A 21,077-nucleotide genomic window follows, 5' to 3' on the forward strand; every position below is an offset into this window, starting at 1 on the left:
GGCTTGCGATGTTTTCATCGCGCGACCGCGACGCGGAACCGCCGGCAAAAATTCCTTACGCCGTAACTCACCACACCACACGTCCGCGTCGTGCAATACGCCGCCGTAACTTACGCCGGCTGGCCGCGATCGTAAAAGTAACGACGAGTTCGGGGGAGGTCAAGTGCGTTGTTATGCCGGGGCGAATGACCCGAAATGCGCGCACGGCGGCCGCGGCGGGCGGTTAAGACGTCGGCGCGGTCTCGCGGTGCAATGAGCGCGATTAAATGGCGCTTCTCTATTTTGTAACCGCCATAGATTCCTCCATACGAATTTACGAGACGTCCGATCAGATCTACCCCTGCCTCCCGAAGCTCGTTCCCGGTGCGCGTTCCTCGTATACTGCACGTATGCGCGAGCACATACTGGTATTTGATCGTATCTCACGATAACATAGGTACTGCATATAATTCGAATAGTGTATTTGCCAGAAACTACAGATACGCAATATGCATATATTTTGCGTGATTACATACATTTGGAGATGCGTGGGATATTTGAATCGGTATAGAGACGGCGAATATATATGTACAGATTCGCGGAGCTAGCGATTTATGTGAATATCTGCATTAGAAATTCAAGATCTATTACACATATAAAACGTATGAATATTTCATATTTCGAGCGACTTACTTTCCTTCGTTTCCAATGCAGTCCATTTCTTAAGTGGTACGAAGATTTGATCGATATTAAAGAAATAAAAATTAAGGGAGATTACAGAAAATAGAGAAATACCATGTCCACTTAAAAAGATATTCGACAGATCTCTCAAGAATTGCATAAATGCATTGCATTCATAAAAGTAATGAATTATTTGAATCAATCGTATAGGGTAAACTCGGGTAAGATGGCCATAGTTTTTTAAAATGCAATAAACATACATTTATTTTTGTTATATTTTAACAGTGTTTGGTATATTCCTTCACTGAAGCTTAAAGTACGTAAAACTACCGAAATTAAGAAGAAAACACTTAACATAAATTTTATATTATCAAAGTATTACAACGTATGCATTGGCCATCTTATCTGACTTTTAAGGAAAAGATGGCCATAGCAGAAAAGATAACCATAGTATTTTTAAATAAATAGTGAAAAATAGAAATACAAATTATAGGTCAAATTACAATTTACATAGCTTAATTATGTGTGTAACGTTGATTACGGCAGCTTAACTATAATTTATTTAATGTTATAGCAGCTTTTAGCGGACACATGAAAAACTTTGCAGGCAGTCGAAAGTAAAAATATGATATAATATTCACAATATTGTTATTTTGAATAGTGTACGCACATAAACTACTGTAAATATCGATTATCTTTGAGAATGACTACAAAAATGCACAGTTTAGCCATTATTGGAGAAATTACAGCCATGGGCCATCTTTTCCGTATGGCCATCATACCCGAGTTTACCCTAAAGATTGTGAGACCTTTTAATTTTTCTAATTTTTATATATACTGTATATATGTACTTATAATGCTACATAGAAATTCCATAAAGAACAACTGCAAGGAGGTGTTACAATTCTGATATCACGGGTAACATCGACTCACATATGTACATACGACGCCGCGACTGCAACGATGCATTATGACGCGATTAAATTTTGTCGTTGCCAAAAATATGAGGCGGGTCAAATCGAACAATCTACGACACTCTCTATAACTTAGAGGCATTGCCCGTAGACAGGCAATATTTCACACGACGCGAGAAACCGCAGACCGAACAGAGGCTGCCAATGAATTACGACATGGTCTATGTAACGCGCAATCGTGCGTATGTAATTTTCGGAAGAGACACACACACACACACACACACAACGACGAGTAGCAACGTCGAGCCTATATGTCGAATATAGCGGAGCGCGCATATAAGCGTTTCCTATAATTTAATTAAACGCCCGTGGGTTTCAGGACTGCTCAGGCTGCAGCAGATTTATCAGGGGTTGAAACCAGGCAACGAGTCCTTTCAAGTCGAAACCGTCAAGAGAATACAGAACATGTCAGAGGCGATCGATTTTCTACGCAGCCTGGAGGAGCTTAATCGGTGAGTTGTTTTTTTATTATTGAAACGTACAACGCACACAAGTAAAAAGTATGACGCTTCTCATTGGAAACTGGTATCGTGAAACCGATATTCGCACTTAATATTTTTAAATATGAATATTAAAATTTAAAATCTTTCTTTTTATTATATGCAGTGTGCTTGAAGCACATGTTTTTATGTGGTTTGTTTTGAGGTACAATAAGCTTAATCGGTTAATTCTATAACTTATCTTATACATATTTATAAGCGTATTCAACAGATATGTATGAAAAAAATAAAGTTTTGCAAACCATATTACCACAATGCGTGGCGTCTTAGTACACAGCCTATAATAATAATTAAAGCAATTTTGCCTGCATTCAATTAAAACTCTACATTTAAAGAATTACGTTGTCGGATGATGGATTTCAAGTTTTTGTTACTTCAACAGAAGTGGAAAGAAATTTAGCTGTTATGGTTTAGCACAAGTTATTGTTATTTTGTTGCAAAATGGTATATCAACGGTGTGACGGATAAGGCTGGTTGCAAGCACAAGTTCCCATGCTCGCGGCTGCAATTCACCAGCGGCTACGCATTTGCGCGCGATGCAAGTAATCAACAACGGCGAGTAATTGCCATCGCGGTAGTTCGAGTTGGCCGGGCGTAGTAGTAGTTACCTAAAACAACGGCGTTATTGCAAATTGTCATACAATATCCAATTATTACAAACGAAATGAGCGCGGAAACTCCGCGGCGCATCGATCAAACGCGACAAAGCCACGCGTTAACGCATCGCGCGAATTGCGGCGTACCAGCGCGCAAGAGACTTGTGTCATCGCTCTCCCGATCGGAAATTTCGCGAATCTTTCCTCCTCGGACAACTAATTCTATAGTAAATGTCATTAAAATGTTGCAGATGGAGTAACAAATACGTCGTTCTCGATTGTCCAACGGACATGGCGAAGGATATAGTTGTGAGCCATGTGAGAGACGTAGCTTTGGGAAAGAGGACGTATCATTATCTGCTGAGTGGTTTGGTAAGTCAAACAGAGAGAATAGAACTTAATTCAACCGCATATTAATTACTAAGTATCGTTTTCGTACCATCTCACAATCAATTTTCCCAAGTATTGTGAAAATTATTATTTCCATAAATTGTTCGTTTGGAATGTCTTTTCAAAATGCTGTGTTAATGCTTTAAATAAACAATAATTATTAAACCAAAATTACATTTTTATCTTCAACATAATTGGATCGCAAAAGAAAAAAAAAGGAAGAAATAAAGATTCAGATTTGAGCTATTTATTTTAAGCTAACGTTGTTATTTATGAAATTTATATATTTACATGTTTTATAGTAACGTAACGTTAGCCTAAAATAAGTCGAAGTAGTAACTTATGCAGTTAATTAAGAATTTCTTCCATTCAACTTAAATATCGGTGACTTTCATTCCTAAACTTCTCCAGCCGGAAAATTCGGTATGCAACGGTGACTTTCGCTTTACTGCGCGAAAGTGCTCTCACTTGTACACCGTTTGCGTTATAACAGGGATGGCGGGATTAATTCGCAGCATGGCGAAATTTTCGAAACAAGCGAGAACCGTCGCTCAAACTGACACGAAACGCTCCGTTGTGGGGGCAAGATCTTCGCCGGTGATGTCTCCGCCGTACTTTAGAATTTAGAGGACAGTTTGCTTGTGTTTAGCGGCTTCCAGCGAGTTGCTGCGGAAGAGCAGGCGGCATTACACTCCGACGACGGAGAAGATAGTTGTACATACATACCTGCATGTACATCTAGTTCCGTCTCCCTATACGAGGCACGCCATTGTCATTTATCGCGTCATTCTCGAAACGGTTGCGCGACCGGGGCGCAGACGTGTTGATTCGCACATTTTCCCGCTTTCCGCCATTCGCATCCTTTGTGTCTTTCGCCTCATTTCCTGCTTCTTCTTTTTTTTCCGAGACGATCATCGACTTGAGAATTCAACGACCGAAGAGACAATTGTTAGAGAGAGAAAGAAAGAAAAAGAAAGAGAGAAAGAACCTTAGATATAATTTCATTTTTTACTTTAACTCCCTTTTCCCCTGATATATTTATAAATCCACAAAATTCTGTGTTCTTTAACTAAGTTCCTCGGTAGAAACGCGAGTTATAAATAAATACGAGCCTAATAGTTGTTGAACAACTAGCAATGTCGGATATTACAAAACTTTATCCGCTCCCAGACCGCAAATGTAAAAGTTCAAAAGTCAACGCTGCAATGGCGGACAGGATGATATCAGACCGGCAAATTAAACTGGTAACGTGGCGAACTCGTTCGCGACGAAGTTAAACACGCATACAACGTTAACGGCGTCCATGTATTATCTCCAGCCGGTTGATGGATGATAGTGGATGGCCGCGCAGTAGTAAAGTAGCGGACGGATCAGCCGCGAGCTACGAGAGGCGAAATCTAATAATAACACTTAATAATAACACATTGCAATTAGATACTGAATATTGTTAGTTCAATTTTTAACGAGACCATTGTTATGCCGCTTTCGAAAGCATAATTTCTTCCGGCACCGTGCCGCCCGCTATTTCCGGTTTGTGTTCCTTGAACAAACCTGTTCTTCATACTTTGCTCGTTAGTTTAACGACCGCGAAAATAAGTAATCGCAATTTTAATTGGACTTATCGTATTGCAAGCGTAATGCACGTTTACAGCTGCGCAGCGAGGCGCAGACGTATCAATTTCCCTTCCTCTCGCCTCCCTCGCCTTTCCTTCTTCCTTCTCGTTTCGTTCGGAAGAACTACCGCGCGTTAACGCGAACGACGAGCTTTTCACCGTTTCGAGGTTTCGCCGCGCATAATACGGAGCAACAACGCAATATCAGCGTAAAACTGGGACGGTAGCTGCATTCGAGCTCGAGTAATTAAATACGGGCGGATCTAAGTTGAAATCGAGACGTCAGTCCTATTACGTTTTTCATAAGGGAACAAAGGAAAGCGCGGTAATAACGCGCCGTAATAATATTACAGCGACTCGAGTGCCTCGTTCTCGAGTCGACTTTAAAGACGCGAAAGATCAAGGACCTCGTTGTCAGGCGGACGCTTCTCGCGAAGCTATAGACTGTCCTTTTAGAACGCTGCCGAAAGCTGCGAATGGAAACTGTAAGACCGGCACACAGATCTTTGTCACGCAAGCGAACAAGAATAGCCCTGTGCATCTCGCAGACTCCTGCCTCTTCCCCCCCCCTTTCTGCACACATTCCCTTCGTGTACCAATAGTGCCGTATATTTCGCTGTAATCAGATAATGGACGACCGATGGGAGAGCGAGGTGATCGAGTATGGCGCCATCAACATCACGGGCTTTCGCATCGTGGACGCCACTCGACCTCACGTCAAGGATTTCCTGGCCGCCTGGCATCGCCTGGATCCCGCCACGTCTCAAGGCGCCGGTCGTGAATCCATTTCCGTACGTATATGTTCACGTATCATCAGGCGCTGCCTGCCCCTGCGAGACCCCGTCGAGTCGTCACTTTTTCTCACGTCCTACGTCGTCGGCGGCTTCTCCGACGCTTTTACGGCTTGCGCCCAGAGGGGAAACCACCACCCTCCTAGTGCGAAATCCTCGGAATGCCTCCCGAGTGCGGCGATTCCCTCCCGGGTGGATCGAACACTTCCTCGGGTCTCTTCCGTCTTCCTCGAGTACCCCCGACGACGACAACAGCACGAAAGTTTCGCACGAGAAACGAGAATCAAACAAGAATCGTCGCACGGATCCCGTTCGCACGCGCGATCCCCGTCTCGTTCGCTCACTCGTCTCTTTGTGTGCACGGTGGCTTGAGACCAAACTTGTTAAACAGCACCCGCATGTAGAAACTTGGACTTTTCAGCGCGTTTATAAAGTGCCGCTCGCTCGACCGTGCCTATCCGTGCGGACGACCGTGCTTCGCCTTCCTCTTAATGACCTTTCCTCCGTCTGCGCGTTAACATTTTTTTCCCCCAGCTTCTTGTACGGATGTAACAAAAACTAACTAAAGTTTAACGATGCGCGACATCGCTCTCTAGTCTTACCACACCTGTTTTATAAAACATTTCGTCAATAGACACGCAATTTTTTCGTCCGATAATAGCTAGTAACATGACATTTAAACTAAATCGGACTAAAATAGATTACTGAGTTGAATGCATTTAACGTGAAACTAGATTATAATCGAGCTAAAGAAAATATTAATTACAAAATTACAATACTTATCTATTTTATTATATTTATTTAAAAATATTGATGTATATAAAAAATAACGTCAATTTTCTATTAGAAATGAGATTTTGTTTATTTGCCACATTTTATCAACGAACAAAAAATACTGTCTCTATAAATTGACGCTTATATCATAATTGACTCATTATTATACATTTATTTGTTAATTTAATTTATGATCGCGTAAAATCATACACTGTTAGATATTAAAGGATGAAATTTTAACCAATAAAAGTTAAATAGCTTAAGTTAAATACCATTTTGTTATTTTTAACTACAATGTGTGTCGAAATTTGTTATTTTAACACAAAACAGTATTATGTTAACTCCAATGGTTTAGTTGAATTAACACTGTTCTAGTTAAATTAACGACATATTGAGTAGGAGCAGTGATGACCTATAGGCACAGTTAAAAATGACTCTCAAATTGAGTATAATTGGACACTACGAATTTAACTTGTAATATTAAGGAATGTGCTCGACCGTTTTTGCTGCGATTTGCATGATTTTCCCCGTGCTACAAAAAGCGGCGAATATAATCCCTAAAATGGATACACTACCAACGGGATTTCGGGGTAAAGTTGTGTGGGACACTATCTATGGATCTGAAAGCTCTCTCGGAGACAGGCCGCATGCAATCTGATGCAACGATTATCGTGCCCGATCGTTATATTCAGCGAGCACCAAACGTGGTTTTCCAACACTGGCGAAGTGCCCGAGGTACTCTTGTCTCTGTGAATTTACGTACGCCACAACGTGACGACGAATCTCACTCTCGAACTCACGAAATTCTTGATCCTATCGAGGGATAGAGTCCACCGCAAGAACGTAGAAGTCGGAAAAATCTTTTTCACTAAATTCTTACTTTCGGTTTTCGAAAATCGGCACGTCACGGCACGACAAACGGGGCGAGACGAATAAAAATTTAAAAGAATTGATTTCTTGCATTTGCGTATAGAAAGTGTGTGAATTAATTCATCGCGCACGTGTATGAAAATTAGGCACAAGCCGCTCTGATGTACGACGCCGTGTTCGTCCTGGTTGAAGCCTTCCACAAGTATCTGAGAAAGAGGAACGACAAAAATAATATGAGACGAGTGACGACGAGCAGCAATCAGCCCGTGAACGGAACTAAGCCTTTAGACTGCTACCACAATCGCGGCTGGGTCACTCCATGGGAACACGGCGACAAAATCTCCAGACTCTTAAGAAAGGTAAATAAATATTTCATTAGCAAAAATAACGCAATAGCACACATGTAACATTTCTAGAATTATTACGGATTAAGTTCGAATATATAAATGCATATATAAACGTATTATTATCTATTTATAATTTTTCATAATTTTACGCATTTTTCAATTATTTGACACTGCGTATTGAATTAAGTGAATGGGTGAAATAGCGTTAATCACTGCACCGTTAAATTTTAAATTTCTGTTATCAATTTTTGATTCGATGGGCATTTATTATTATAAACGCATTGTTATACCATGCAAATTTATACTTCAATAATGCGTATAACGCGTAATCGCGCATTGGTCGCAGACCTAGGTAATTTATTTTCAAATTCCCGAGACGCGCGATCCAGAGGACAGGGGTACTCAATGTGTTGCGAAATACCGTGGCGACCGAAATTGCCACGGACCCTCCTCGACGTATCTCTGCTCTTGACAGTAATTGGCGGTTATTCCGACTCTAGCGGAATTCCTGCGTTCGCGTCAAATAGTCCTCCGTCATTCCACTCTTACGTATATACATGCCGTTACTCTCGTAACTTTTTTTGCCTTTTAATCCGCTACCGTTTGACAATTTATCATGTCAAGATTGAACTTGCTGGCAACGAGAAAACATAGTGAAAGATTTAACATCAAAATGTTTTCTGCGACAAATTCCGGATGGATGATGATATTTTATAGCTTGTTCTAATAACAATACCGTTCTTACATTGAATATTAAACTTAATTATTCTTAAATTTAATCATTCTTAATCAAGAATATTTCTCTTTTTATTATCATAATTTACTGATAATCATTTAAAAACTATGGAAATATTATTTAATTTTATGTGTATTTAATATTTATAATTTACATTTCTGAAATATAAATTTTGCCACTTTTTCGAAATATTCAAAAAATATATAATAATCTGCGTTATAGCTTTCTTTTATTTTTGTAAAGCTACGTGATAGCAAATAAGAATATTAGAAAATCTTATTACAGCAACACATGAAATGTGTGCTATTAGAATTTATTTACGTACAGGTCGAGATCGAAGGGTTGACAGGAGAGATACGGTTCAACGACGATGGCCGACGACAGAATTATACGCTTCACGTTGTCGAGATGACTGTCAACAGCGCTATGGTGAAAGTGAGTTTACTTGAAAAATCTATAATATATTTAATTCTACTAATTAATATTTCTACAATTTAAAACAAAATTTCATGTATGTAAATTATTTAAGTAATCCGTTTTTATCTCGACCAGCTATATAATGCTCTTATTTTACCTTCATATATTACATTTAAAACTCTCTTTTTGCGCGACGTGTCTAAAAGATTACATTTAGAAAATCACGTCATTTATTGTTACAGGTTGCCGAATGGACCGACGAGGCTGGTTTTCAAGCAATAGCCGTGAAATACGTGCGACTTCGTCCGCATGAAATCCAAAAGAATAAAACTTACATCATTACTACGATAATGGTAAGAACCTAAAATTGGGTGTTTATGTAAAATATTATATGAAACTCGCGCGCACGGCTGAGATCAATTGTGAAACAACAACGTAGTAATTTTGATTGATAGGAGGAGCCTTACATAATGAAAAAGGTGTCGGACACGGGTGAAGTATTAATCGGAAATGACGGATATGAAGGATACTGCAAAGATTTAGCTGATCTTATCGCGAAGAAGTTGGGCATATCATGTAAGTTTATGCCATCTCTTTCAAAAATTGCACTAATATCCACATAAAAACCGTGCATTTAAATTGATTCTAACACAGACATGACTTTATATTAAAATCCAAAATATCTATAGATTTACATTCGAAGCGCAAACAACCGAATTATTATAATAAGATATTAAATTAAAAATTTAATACAAAACACTTATTTCCTTGAAATTTACTTAATGTCTACTTGAAATAATAGAACAATGATAAAGAGAAAGAGAAGAAAGAGACCTCAGTCTTTGTTTCGGCGCTTCCCTCCGGGCGGCGTACGCTTCCGCGAGTAATTTTTAATTATTAATGCTAACGACTTTCATTTAACTCGCACAAGAATTAATAATTCAAGCACAAGAATTACTTTTATCATGAGCGAAAATTCGCCGAAGTCAGCCCCACCCTTGACAAGTACCTTAAAAGACGTAACGAAGCCTCTTCCGCGCGCGGAATCGATAATGGAAAAAGTTCCGCGGAAGAAATGCTGTTTCGCGCGCCCCGTAAAGTACTTTCTTACAAATTTTCAGACGAGCTACGGATCGTGAAGGACAGAAAACACGGAACGGAGAACCCGGACGTTCCGGGCGGTTGGGACGGCATGGTCGGGGAGCTTATCAGAAAGGTAAGTTCCAGTAATTTCGTTGTATCTGCTACATCCTCAACGCGCGAAGCGCTTTTTCCTCTCTCCCGAAACCGGTCTTCCTCCCCCTCCCCCCCGGAAGTTTACGCGGAAAGACGCCTCGAGTAATTGAACCCAGCTTTTCGCAAGGGGGGTGGAAGAGGGGGGACTATTGATCGTCGCGCGGTCGCATAGTCCAAGTGCTCCACGAAGGAGCTGTTTTATCTCCCGAAAGCGAGTTTGAACCTGCTCCACTAGATGCCCTGAGCTTGCAAGCTCGTTAGTCTCGCGATTCGATTTTAAGTTCCATCTGGTGGGAATTTAGGATAAGTCTAAAGCACTCGAGCTTTCAGCTATACATCTTACGTAGGTATGCACGTTTCCGCAGATACTTCAGAAGATACTGAGGAGAGGAAACAAAAAAAAATAAAACAAAATTGAGAGAAATCTGTCATAGGGAGTAGAAATTTGAGAGATGCAATTCTAAAATTATTTCTTTCCGAAATCATTTTATGTAAATAAACTTAGCTGCTATAATAATATATATCTATAAGAATATAATAATAATTGAATAATAGAAATATAACTACAGAACAAGATATCAAAAGCATAAATTATGCATCATAGTATATTCTGTAGTACCTATTTCTTTGTCTTCATTTTGTCTTATCATTCGTCTTTGTTCTTCAGTTACATTTATAATTACGTTCAAGAAATGTGTAAATTATAATTAATCTCTCTATTATAATTAATTGTTGACATATAAAATACTCAGCTTTCTTCAAAAATATTTAACAATCTGTTTGAAATTTATTTCTATTTCCTTTCTTTTGATCAGAGGTTTTTATTACAGTCTATCAGATTTTTTTATTAGGAAATTTAAAATTAATGATTTACTTCTGCATTATTTAGTAACTTTAATGTTAATGTTTTACGTCGGTTATTTTATTCAATTCGCAGGAAGCCGACATAGCGATCGCCCCTATGACCATCACCTCCGAACGGGAACGTGTAATCGATTTTAGCAAACCGTTTATGTCGCTCGGCATTAGCATTATGATAAAAAAACCCATCAAACAAAAAGCCGGGGTCTTCAGCTTCCTGAATCCGCTGAGCAAGGAGATCTGGGTGTGCGTTATTTTCTCATACATCGCAGTTTCCATCGTCCTGTTTATCGTGTCGAGGTAAGAAGTTTCTCTTATTAAGAATTGTAATCTCTTCACGAGAAATGTACCTACATATGTACATACAGAAAGTGCATATTTTTAGACTAATTGTAAATATAATAAATCAAGCCAGAAAGAGACGCGCAACGCTTATTATCTTCGCCCTTCTGCATATAATGATTGACGAACGTATCTTATTAGACCTTATACATTATTAATTCGTAATTATAGTCGATCCAAGTATTAATTATGAAAAGGTAAATCGATTCATTTCTGGCTTTATTAAACGATGAATTGCTCATTCATATTAATAGCATTAATCAAAATACTCGCAAAAAGAATCTTATCATCCGTTTTTAACCTCGCTGCACAGACCTTTTACTGTACCATTACAGTATAACATATCAAGGCAATTACAAGTATATTTATCGCGACGTAAGCAGCAAATTACATTGCGATACATTCGCCGTTTTTCCATCCTTCATTATGCTATATATTTACGTTTCTTATCTTGCATCACCACAATCGAACGCAGCATTCCATCAATAAATTAATCAAATAAAAACTCGCGACGATATATTAATCCAACCGCGTAACGATAAAAGGTTTTGAGTCACCCGTTACTTTTGCACTGAAATACCGCAGCCAAGTAATTGACATTGCGTGCGACTATCAAGATACCTCGACGAGACATTCGTGAAAGTCTTCAGTCTTTAACGAGGGCGTAACGAGCGAAGGGAGGAAGTTTTTAGATAGTCCGCGTAATTAATGAGACCCTTTGAACGTCATTCGAACGAGACCTTCTACTTGGTACAATCGGTTGGTGCATACATCGTGCGTGATATTACTCGACATGACCGTCGGAACCGGAATATTAAATATCCGATTTTCAAACCGCTAACTTTCGTAAAGTGACTTTTAGATATAGGTGATGCAACTTCGAAATGTATTCACTACCTTCATCATCTTATGCACATAAAGCTAAAGACACAAGTTCTAATTTATTGACATGACGGGCAATCATCCATGCTATTATTAAACAACGTATTTATTCACGTAATCAGTTGAAACACGCAATCTAATTAAAATACTAACATTATGTACTAATTAATGCTGACAGCCATTTTTCAATGGCTATATGCTTGATATAAGTATCAATAAATATATATTTAACATACATACTGATGCGTACATTACGGAATATGATTACAAGATATCTGTGGGAGATACTCAAAACCTAGAAATATTCTTTTAAACGCCTTCTGAACAGCCTTTGTCAATTCGTACCGTATTTGAGAAATAACAGAACGTTGAGCGAGAGAGGATTCTTTAATTTCTTTTGCTTCTCTTCAATAATACAGATTTTCACCGTATGAATGGAGAGTCCTAACCATCAGCGGTAGCACAGATTCGGCTATTAGTGGGCGAAACGACCCCGGTTTGCAGCATCCACACACGCCTCAAGGCTCACCTCACATGCCAACTTCCAGCATGGCCAACGATTTCAGCATCGTAAATAGCCTCTGGTTCGCTTTGGCGGCGTTTATGCAACAGAGCTGCGATATCTCACCCAGGTAAACAGCACAGCTCACGTTTATTAATTTCCGGCAGTAATTAATATCTGGCTGGGAGAAGAAGCTCCCGCCGTGTGAACCGTGGAGGTTGATTTTTCTTTTTTCTAATCGCCGGATTTAATGTCGGCTCGCGTACGCGCTGCAAATCTTGAATTTTAAGCGTTGTTATAAATGATGCCCCGCACATCAAAAAAGTCTTTTCCCTCTAATTATTACCTGCGCGTAAATTACGGCAGTAATTACTCCGTATTACAGCACGAAAATAAATCGGATTTAACACACCCCGTAAAGTTTTGCGTACATACATTTAGGAACAAATTCGTATTATACTTTTCCACGATCTACTTATTCCACCGCGCCGGATCCCGCAATTAGCAACATTTTTATATAATATCGAAATCTTGTAGCTCGCCTGTCAAATATTTATTCTACGAAATCTGTTTTTTGGTCAGTCTCATTAACTCAGCAATTACAGGAATTTAATTAAATTTCGATTCCATCATAATTATTGGAAATAGATAATAGATAATATCGAAACTAGAAATAAATGAGAACTTCTCTCTTTCTCCCTCTCTTTCTCTCATCTTTATCTGTTTTATTATTTATTAAATAGTTTATATATTATTATAATAGATACTCATTATATTTTATATATTTATATTTATAAAAGAATTTTACACTCATTAAAAAATTCGACATTCAAGAAAAAAAAATGGAACATGTATTAACGTAAGAGGACTCGTGTAAACAAAAGCATATGCGACCATGCGATTTCGCTATTAGCCAGGATTCTGGTAGGAGCAGATATTTATCTCGAAGATGACTCGTGGATGGAACTTGCGAGAGAATGAAAGAGAAAAGAGAGAGTGAGAGAGAGAGAGAGAGAGAGAGAGAGAGAGAGAGAGAGAGAGAGAGAGAGAGAATAGCGCGCGCAAGTGGCTCCCACGTTCTTCTCGGCTAATTATAGCCGCCCACTCTTGCCTCCCTCCGTTTCCGTTTCCGCGGTATAAGCGCAGGTAAGTACATAAAGGCACAGGGAGAATAGCTCCCTTTACCCGGGACAGGTCGAGCGTACAGCCCGGTAATAGGATGAATCGGGTAAGATTCTAAGAGCTTCCCAGTTGACGTTTAAAATCTCTCGTGTAAATTGTTAAAGCGCCTCTCCGCGGGTGAACGTTTGACTTAAAAAGCTCTTTACAGCATTTCGGGAGGCACTTTCGCGCTAAATATGGTCAAAATAAATGATCTTGATAATTTTCCCTTTTGTAGATTAGCTATTCCGCGCGTTATATTCAGGACAAGGAGCTTATATAAAGGAACTAATTGCACATTCGTAAAAATATCCGTTGTTAAAATTAAAATCGGGTTAGGTTTCTGGGACATGTCGTATATATACGTATGTACATATCTCGAGTTGGGAAAATCTTTCATTGCTTATATATGCCTTTGTAATATACTCGCCTTTGTAACGTACTCGCACTTTCAAAAGGCGCGCACGATTATTACAAATGCATAAAACATACGTTATTTGGTTTTTCGAGTGCCTGCAAACATATACCTCGTCATTATTCTCGCGATAAACGCGCGTTATCAGCATCAATGCCGTCATTATACTCTCGTTAGCAAACATTTCAATCGCTCGCTTATCTTGCGCACTGCATGCTATATAAATGCGTTCATGCTACAAATTACTCTATTCGTCAAGATTGATAATGTAGCGCAATCAAAACATGCTTGTTCTTAATGACATAAAACATTCGAGTAAGCACAGATTGATTAGATCGGCATTGCGCGGAATAATTCTAATTCGAATTATGTTAAGTAAATGCGAGTTTGCAATTTACGGGGAAAGAATCAGATCGACATTCGCAATGAAATTGGCGACCTTATTGTGCAACGCGTAATTTAAATTGGCTTTATAATCCCTCTTGTAAAGACAATTATGGCCGCTCGAGGCTAGAGATTCATTTGAATAAGGTATACCGCGCGTGCAAAATTTCCAGTCGCAATGTGTGTACCGATTATATATTAATTTGGTCATCTTTCAAGGCGTTGTTTAATTTTATGTCACATTTTATCATAATTATATGATAATTTTTCTCAAATATATAGTACAAATTTGATTTTTTTAAATTACATCAACTGAGCGTTATGAGAGTTATTTGAACAATATTGTAATATGAAATAATGAACAGTTCTTAAATGGTCCTGAAAAAAAGTTTATAAAGAATCTTTTCAGACATTTAAAACGAAAGGAAATGTATAAAAGTTGACAATAAATAAATCATATCAGAAATAATAAAAGGATACCTTCCTCTTTTAATTAAAGAGTTATGAATTATGAAGAAGGTCTTTAGAAGTTGAGTATTAAAGAACTGTAGAGAAAAATTTCTCTCGACTGTCTCGGATCTCGATAAATTTCGCATTTTTGAGTTAACTATCTTTCGAAGTTGAGTATTCACACAATAAGAATTTCTGTAACTTTAATTCGCTTTTACACTTAATTATGAAATATTTACATGTTCTAACACATGACAATTTCCTTGAATCACGAAGCCAATTACAGTATTCTCGATATATGAAAATTATCTCTCTTTTTTTTTCGAAAATATCGGCGATGACGTTGCTTTGAAATGTCTCATTTTCATTATATAATACATTTCTTGAAATGTAACTACGAGTTAGGTAACGATTTTGAGCAAACACACACTTCAGGCTGCAGACAAGTGCCGCATCTATAAACAAAGCATAATTTGCTCGCATATTCAAAACATTGTAGTTGGATAGGAGTCCAGCGTGAATAGAATATTCACGTGGAAATGCTATATTGTGCTTTAAAGCACACTACGCAGTGGTATGATAGAATTCAAATCACATATCCTCTCTTGTGTCTTCAAGTATTCAATATATAGATAGAAATCACATTATGATTCTATTGTAACATAAAGATAAAAATATTGTAGAATATTTTCTTTCGCTTTGCTCGTTAAAATTTAAAAATATCTTTGTACAGCGTTTGACTATTCATTTCCTTTGCCGCGCACATTTTCAAAGCAATTTTTTTTACGATAGACGTAAAAATAATAAAACTTGATATATCAGTTTGAGAGACCACGTTCCATAAAAGTGCATACATTGTTAGAGAATTGCAACAAAAGTGAACGTTACGAGTACGCGCGCGCGTTTTGTCGTTTACGCGAAACAGACCGCGTGCTCACTCCGAAACTGGGTCTCAATTAATTTACATTTGGCTGTATCCAGTGCGCCACCCCATCCTAGTAGCCCTCTTGATTAATGGTTTAAATATTCGCGCGGTGGCGATATGAATTGTAAATTTCGTGGAACCCGCGCGAAACGGCCACCATCCCTCTCCGTCCTCCTTCTCTCTACGCTTCTCTCTTCCTTTTCTCCTTCGGCCACCCTTGCGCGCGCTCTCGATGCTCATCCTGCGCAAATCTAAGTCCGATGTGTACACACATAATTAACGATATCAGGTTTCTCGCTTGCGAGTAGTAAGACTTCAACTGTACAATTGTTACCGACTGGAGAAAGAACTGTAATATAAGCAACACACGGATAAAGCGCATACTAATTTAATTATTTTTAAATTGGCGTCACGCTTCGAAATTCACATATAATGAAAAAAAATCTTTACACCTCAATATTTAAATTTTCTGTATTTTATGCGTTATGTGTACACACATACACATTTGTTTCTATATACATTTGTTATTTATTCTAAATCTAAAATAATGATTCCCGAATAATTGATCCATAGATCCATATCTGGACGCATAGCCAGCAGCGTCTGGTGGTTCTTCACTTTGATTTTAATATGCTCCTACACCGCGAACCTCGCCGCATTTTTAACCATCGAGAGAATGGTCACGCCAATTAACTCACCCGAGGATTTAGCGGCGCAGACGGAGGTCCAATATGGCACCCTCACTAATAGTAGTACTTTGGAGTTTTTTCAAGTAAGTATTTCAGAGAAATGTTTAAACCCTTTGTAATTATACGTTACAAACATCATTAACCGTTCCACGCGCATATGAACAGCAATCCACGTTTATTTCATTTTTCATCTCGTCTCGCAGAAATCTCAAATCGGTCTCTACAGCAAGATGTGGGAATTCATGAACTCGCGAAAAGACGTGTTTGTACAATCATACGAGGAGGGAATAGAGAAAGTGCGAACGAGCAAGGGCAAGTACGCGTTTTTGCTAGAGAGCCCGACGAATGATTACATCAACGAGAGAGAGCCCTGCGACACGATGAAGGTCGGAAGAAATCTCGATGCCAAAGGATTTGGCGTCGCGACGCCGCTAGGATCCCCGCTCAGGTGAGTACTCGTTGACGATATGAAGAAAGCCCTGCATAGTACTGTCGATGTAAAAGTTATTTCATTTCTTTAAATTTTAGAATAATGTAGAGTAAAAAGAAAAGCAAAAGATAAATATCAAATATAATTTTAATTATTAGCCAATTATCTTATTCCTCTTTCTTTCTGCGGACCGTCGTTACCGTCATTCTAAAAGATAAGCTACGCACGGTACGAATTAGAGAGTGAATTAGTAGTTTGATCTGTCGGAATAATTTCACACCTACGTCGGCAAATATTGTAGGTACTTTTCACACCTCGTCAGACGGCAGAGAAGATACTTGATACATTTTCGTTGAACAAACAGGAGGGCGTAGGTAATTAACGAGGTTTTGTAGTCATCAGGGTGAAACGGAGATCTCCCGGCTCTCCCTTTCTTTCTTTATCGCTCTTTCGTGCGATCGCTATATCTTTGTTTCTTCTAAATCTTTTTGCGACTTTTCGCTTCTCGTTCCGCTATGTTTGGAATGTCGTCGCACATCATTACACGCAATTAGCATTTAAAAAAACTCGTACCCTTTTTTCCATATACCATTACCCATTAGAGGACGCAGTTACCATGAATCAACGCCATTTCGTATCACGTTTCGACACCGCGTTATGAATCTGGGAGAGCAGCGTGGTCTAGTGGCATAAGTGCCAGACTCGTAACCGCGAGGACTCGGGTATTATACGAATCCAGCATCAGACCAAATATTGCTGCTCGTTTTTCCATTACAAAAAAATTAATGGAACTAATTGCTCAGAAAATTTCGAATAAAAGTGTGACCAGATCTTGGTTGCGCAAACCAAAAGTTACATGTTAATGCGCAATCAGGATCTGGTCACACTTTTATTCGAAATTTTCTGAGCAATTAGTCCCATTAATTTTTTTAGCTTTTTTTTAGAAAGTTAACAGTTACATATAACAGTTCTCTCCCAAATAAGTCATTCTTTTTAAATTAAATTTTTATAATTTCAACGTTTATCAGATAGTATTTCCTTTATCTTGAATCTTTAGCTGCAATAAAATTTATATCAACACATTAATCTAAAAATTCTATACAGAATATGCAGAAATGTGAAATTTATGTTATGATCCAATCTTCCATAGTGGAGGAAATTAGAAATATGAATAAGTATTTGTTAGTCCATTAATCTTCATAATGTGACTAGAGCAAGAGCGTACTGCTGCGACGGTAATACGAGCAAATTTGCATGTTATTGATTTTTTAACCGCGCGCGACCCCCTTGACGTTTCGTGCAACGCTCTGATCTCGTCCCCGCGACTCACGCGCGCTGTCTTTAAATCGTCGAAGCAAGAATGCTGCTCGCAAGGCAGATAATTGGGGGGCAGTATGCAAACAGCAGCTTTATTATGTCTACCTACACACCTACCGAGGAATAATGGCGCGCCGTGGCTTCCTATTAATCTTTTTTCCTCAAGTCGAGGAAACTTCTCTCTCCTCGTAGCTTGGTGCAGAAACTTCGCGGAATACCGATATTCTCCGAAGCTTAATTAAAGAAAGTTCCCCGCTAACTTTTTCTTACAAATCTGATTAGATGCAATGCTATGATATTTCCATGTTCTGACTACTTATTCGCACATAATTAGTATTTTAACACATCGTGATTCTGACAAAAAATTGTTATCAAATAATACGATTATAAAAATATTATGCATATATTTTTTCTGTACAATATATATATACATCATATAGTATTTGTTCGACGACTTGTTCATTTTATAAGATATGTACATTGTAAATTTGGCAATGACAGGGATCCCATAAATTTGGCGGTGCTCTCTATGAAGGAGAATGGAGAGCTGGCAAAGCTATTCGAACGATGGTGGTACGAAAGAACAGAGTGCAGGCATAGTGATAAGCCAGACGCCACCAAAAACGAGTTATCGCTGAGCAATGTAGCGGGAATATTTTATATCCTGATCGGTGGCCTTCTTCTGGCACTCGCCGTAGCTCTCTTGGAATTCTGCTACAAGTCGCACACAGAGGCGACAAGAGCGAAGGTAATAATAGAGAAGGATATAATGTTCATACACTCTGTTTATGTGTACTTTGTCATAATTTAATTAAACTACATTATCAAATTAAAATATTTTTATATGACAATTTCATTTTACTAATTAGCTGCTCATAATTTTTTTAAAATCTGTACTGTGTCTATAACGTCCAGCTGCTAATTCAACTTTTTCAATTAATTACTTAATATTTGTTAATCTCACAACACTTTTATATAAATACGAGAAAAAGATTGTATTCATAAATTTCTTCCTTAGATACCATTATCGGACGCGATGAAGGCGAAAGCACGACTTACCATCGGTGGTGGTCGCGATTTCGACAATGGACGGGTAAGTGATAGAAATCAAATCTTTTATTAATATGTTCGCATACGCATATTGGCATACGGTATCAGTAGAAATTATTTGGTAAGAGACGCTTCGATCAAACGTGCCGCCGATCTAAGGAAGGTAAAAAATGCCGTGACAAATATGATTAACGATATTGAACGATATATGTTTAATATAGTTTAAATCGTTATTAGTTTGCTTAATGATACATGCGGATATCGAACTATTAAATTCAATATACGAGTAACATGTTTGTTGCAATTTTGTACCTAATAATATCAAAAGTTATATACACGCTCTATGAAATACAATATTATATGCGCGGTCGTTCATTTAACATACGTCGTAATATTGTATTATTAATTAACTGGTCGTTGTGATAACACGCACCTGCGAATGTTCTCTGAATATTAATTATCAAATTCTCCATTGAATTACGCATTATAATCTCGCAAAAGAGGAAGATACGCGGATACATAATCGGCTCTCGATCGGCGGTGCGTCTCGTCGTGCAATTACTTCGGTCTCGAACCAAAGGTATCGATGTATCATAAAAACATATATACATTCGCAACAAGAGCATCGTACATTATACATACGCATATATACATGAAACCTATACATTATATATCCATACATATAGAGGAACGATATATAGAAGTACGCTTGGCATGCCAGTTAGCAGCGTAAACGTTTGACACACTCTCGTTAGTTACGTGGCCGGACTCAACTCGGCTGCTATTTAATGTCCCAGAGTTTCAGCCTCAGTCTCGAAGAGACCGATCGACCGGAGGACTAAGACCGTTAGATATATTGACATACATATATTCTCCATATATGTATATACCTACATATGTATGCGTACGTGCGTGCGATGTGCGGCTGGCTGGATGTATTGCGCTCTCTTTTCTGTTTTTCTCGTCTCTCTCTCTTTTTTTTTTTTTAATTATTCGGAGAATACGTACGAAGGGGGGACGTACAAATTTTGCTCGTTCGCGTTTGCGTTTCGTTCTACTTTGGGTTTTTGTCTCTCTAGTGGTACGGACTGCAGAGTTAGACGGAGGATGCATGCGCCTTTCCCGGGACCATATGTGAGTACTCTCGCCCTTAATTTTAATCCCATTTCGCATTTATCTTGCTTTCTCCTAACTCTATCGCAGTTTTCCTTCATTTACTCTTTCTCTTTCGCTTTCCGTGCGTGAAATGCTTCTGCATGTTATGTAGCTGCGGTTTGGGTCACACTGTCACACTGCCATCACAGTTCCCGGAATGTTACCTGTCCTTTAATGAAGGATAAGCCGATGTCTGTCACACGCACACACAAATATCTCTTTGTATGTATTTCCAAACATATAATTACTTCTGAAAAATTATAAGCAACTTGTATGTCGACACATGTTAATCCCACAGAAACATATATCGTTCGATAAGAATGTTCCATTAACATTATTAGCTTCCACATAAAAGTTTGCACATAAATATGCGCATAAAGGAAAAGAAACAAAGACACACGTAGGGACTTAAGAAAAATTTGAGATCTTCGCCAAAGTTCCTGTTTTTTATAATGCTGATTCCTTTCACAGCGCGGGAAGAAACGAGTACTGGCTGCGGAGGTGCCAACATTGACTACGTTCGCGCCGAAGGTATGATTCTGAAGAGAGACCATGGTGCATCAAGAGCTGCACAGGAAATTTTTTGAAGATCTCTAATTTTCTTACGTTC

The 21,077-nt window shown here is 38.5% G+C and overlaps 2 protein-coding genes across 5 annotated transcripts in view; one reads left to right on the plus strand and one right to left on the minus strand.

Moving 5' to 3' along the window:
• Positions 1-21,077, plus strand: part of Glurib (Glutamate receptor IB) — a 221,917-nt gene that overhangs the window by 194,167 nt on the left and 6,673 nt on the right. The window contains exons 5-20 of one of the 4 annotated variants that reach the window (XM_071784020.1): positions 1,954-2,086; positions 2,982-3,102; positions 5,360-5,524; positions 7,315-7,527; positions 8,579-8,686; positions 8,911-9,021; positions 9,124-9,244; positions 9,790-9,884; positions 10,842-11,065; positions 12,409-12,621; positions 16,400-16,598; positions 16,719-16,963; positions 18,764-19,010; positions 19,281-19,355; positions 20,392-20,446; positions 20,939-20,998. In XM_071784020.1, coding sequence (XP_071640121.1) covers positions 1,954-2,086; positions 2,982-3,102; positions 5,360-5,524; positions 7,315-7,527; positions 8,579-8,686; positions 8,911-9,021; positions 9,124-9,244; positions 9,790-9,884; positions 10,842-11,065; positions 12,409-12,621; positions 16,400-16,598; positions 16,719-16,963; positions 18,764-19,010; positions 19,281-19,355; positions 20,392-20,412 — 2,291 coding nt within the window. In that variant the 3' untranslated portion in view covers positions 20,413-20,446; positions 20,939-20,998. Of the gene's footprint in view, positions 1-1,953; positions 2,087-2,981; positions 3,103-5,359; positions 5,525-7,314; positions 7,528-8,578; positions 8,687-8,910; positions 9,022-9,123; positions 9,245-9,789; positions 9,885-10,841; positions 11,066-12,408; positions 12,622-16,399; positions 16,599-16,718; positions 16,964-18,763; positions 19,011-19,280; positions 19,356-20,391; positions 20,447-20,938; positions 20,999-21,077 lie in introns of those variants that run through there. The other 3 variants (XM_071784019.1, XM_071784017.1, XM_071784018.1) reach the window with 3 other exon arrangements.
• LOC139816504 (uncharacterized) overlaps positions 1-21,077 on the minus strand; it is a 178,789-nt gene that overhangs the window by 42,889 nt on the left and 114,823 nt on the right. The gene's annotated exons all lie outside the window — the stretch shown is intronic.

The sequence above is a fragment of the Temnothorax longispinosus genome, chromosome 7 (genome assembly GCF_030848805.1).
Source record: "Temnothorax longispinosus isolate EJ_2023e chromosome 7, Tlon_JGU_v1, whole genome shotgun sequence".
NCBI lineage: Eukaryota > Metazoa > Arthropoda > Insecta > Hymenoptera > Formicidae > Temnothorax > Temnothorax longispinosus.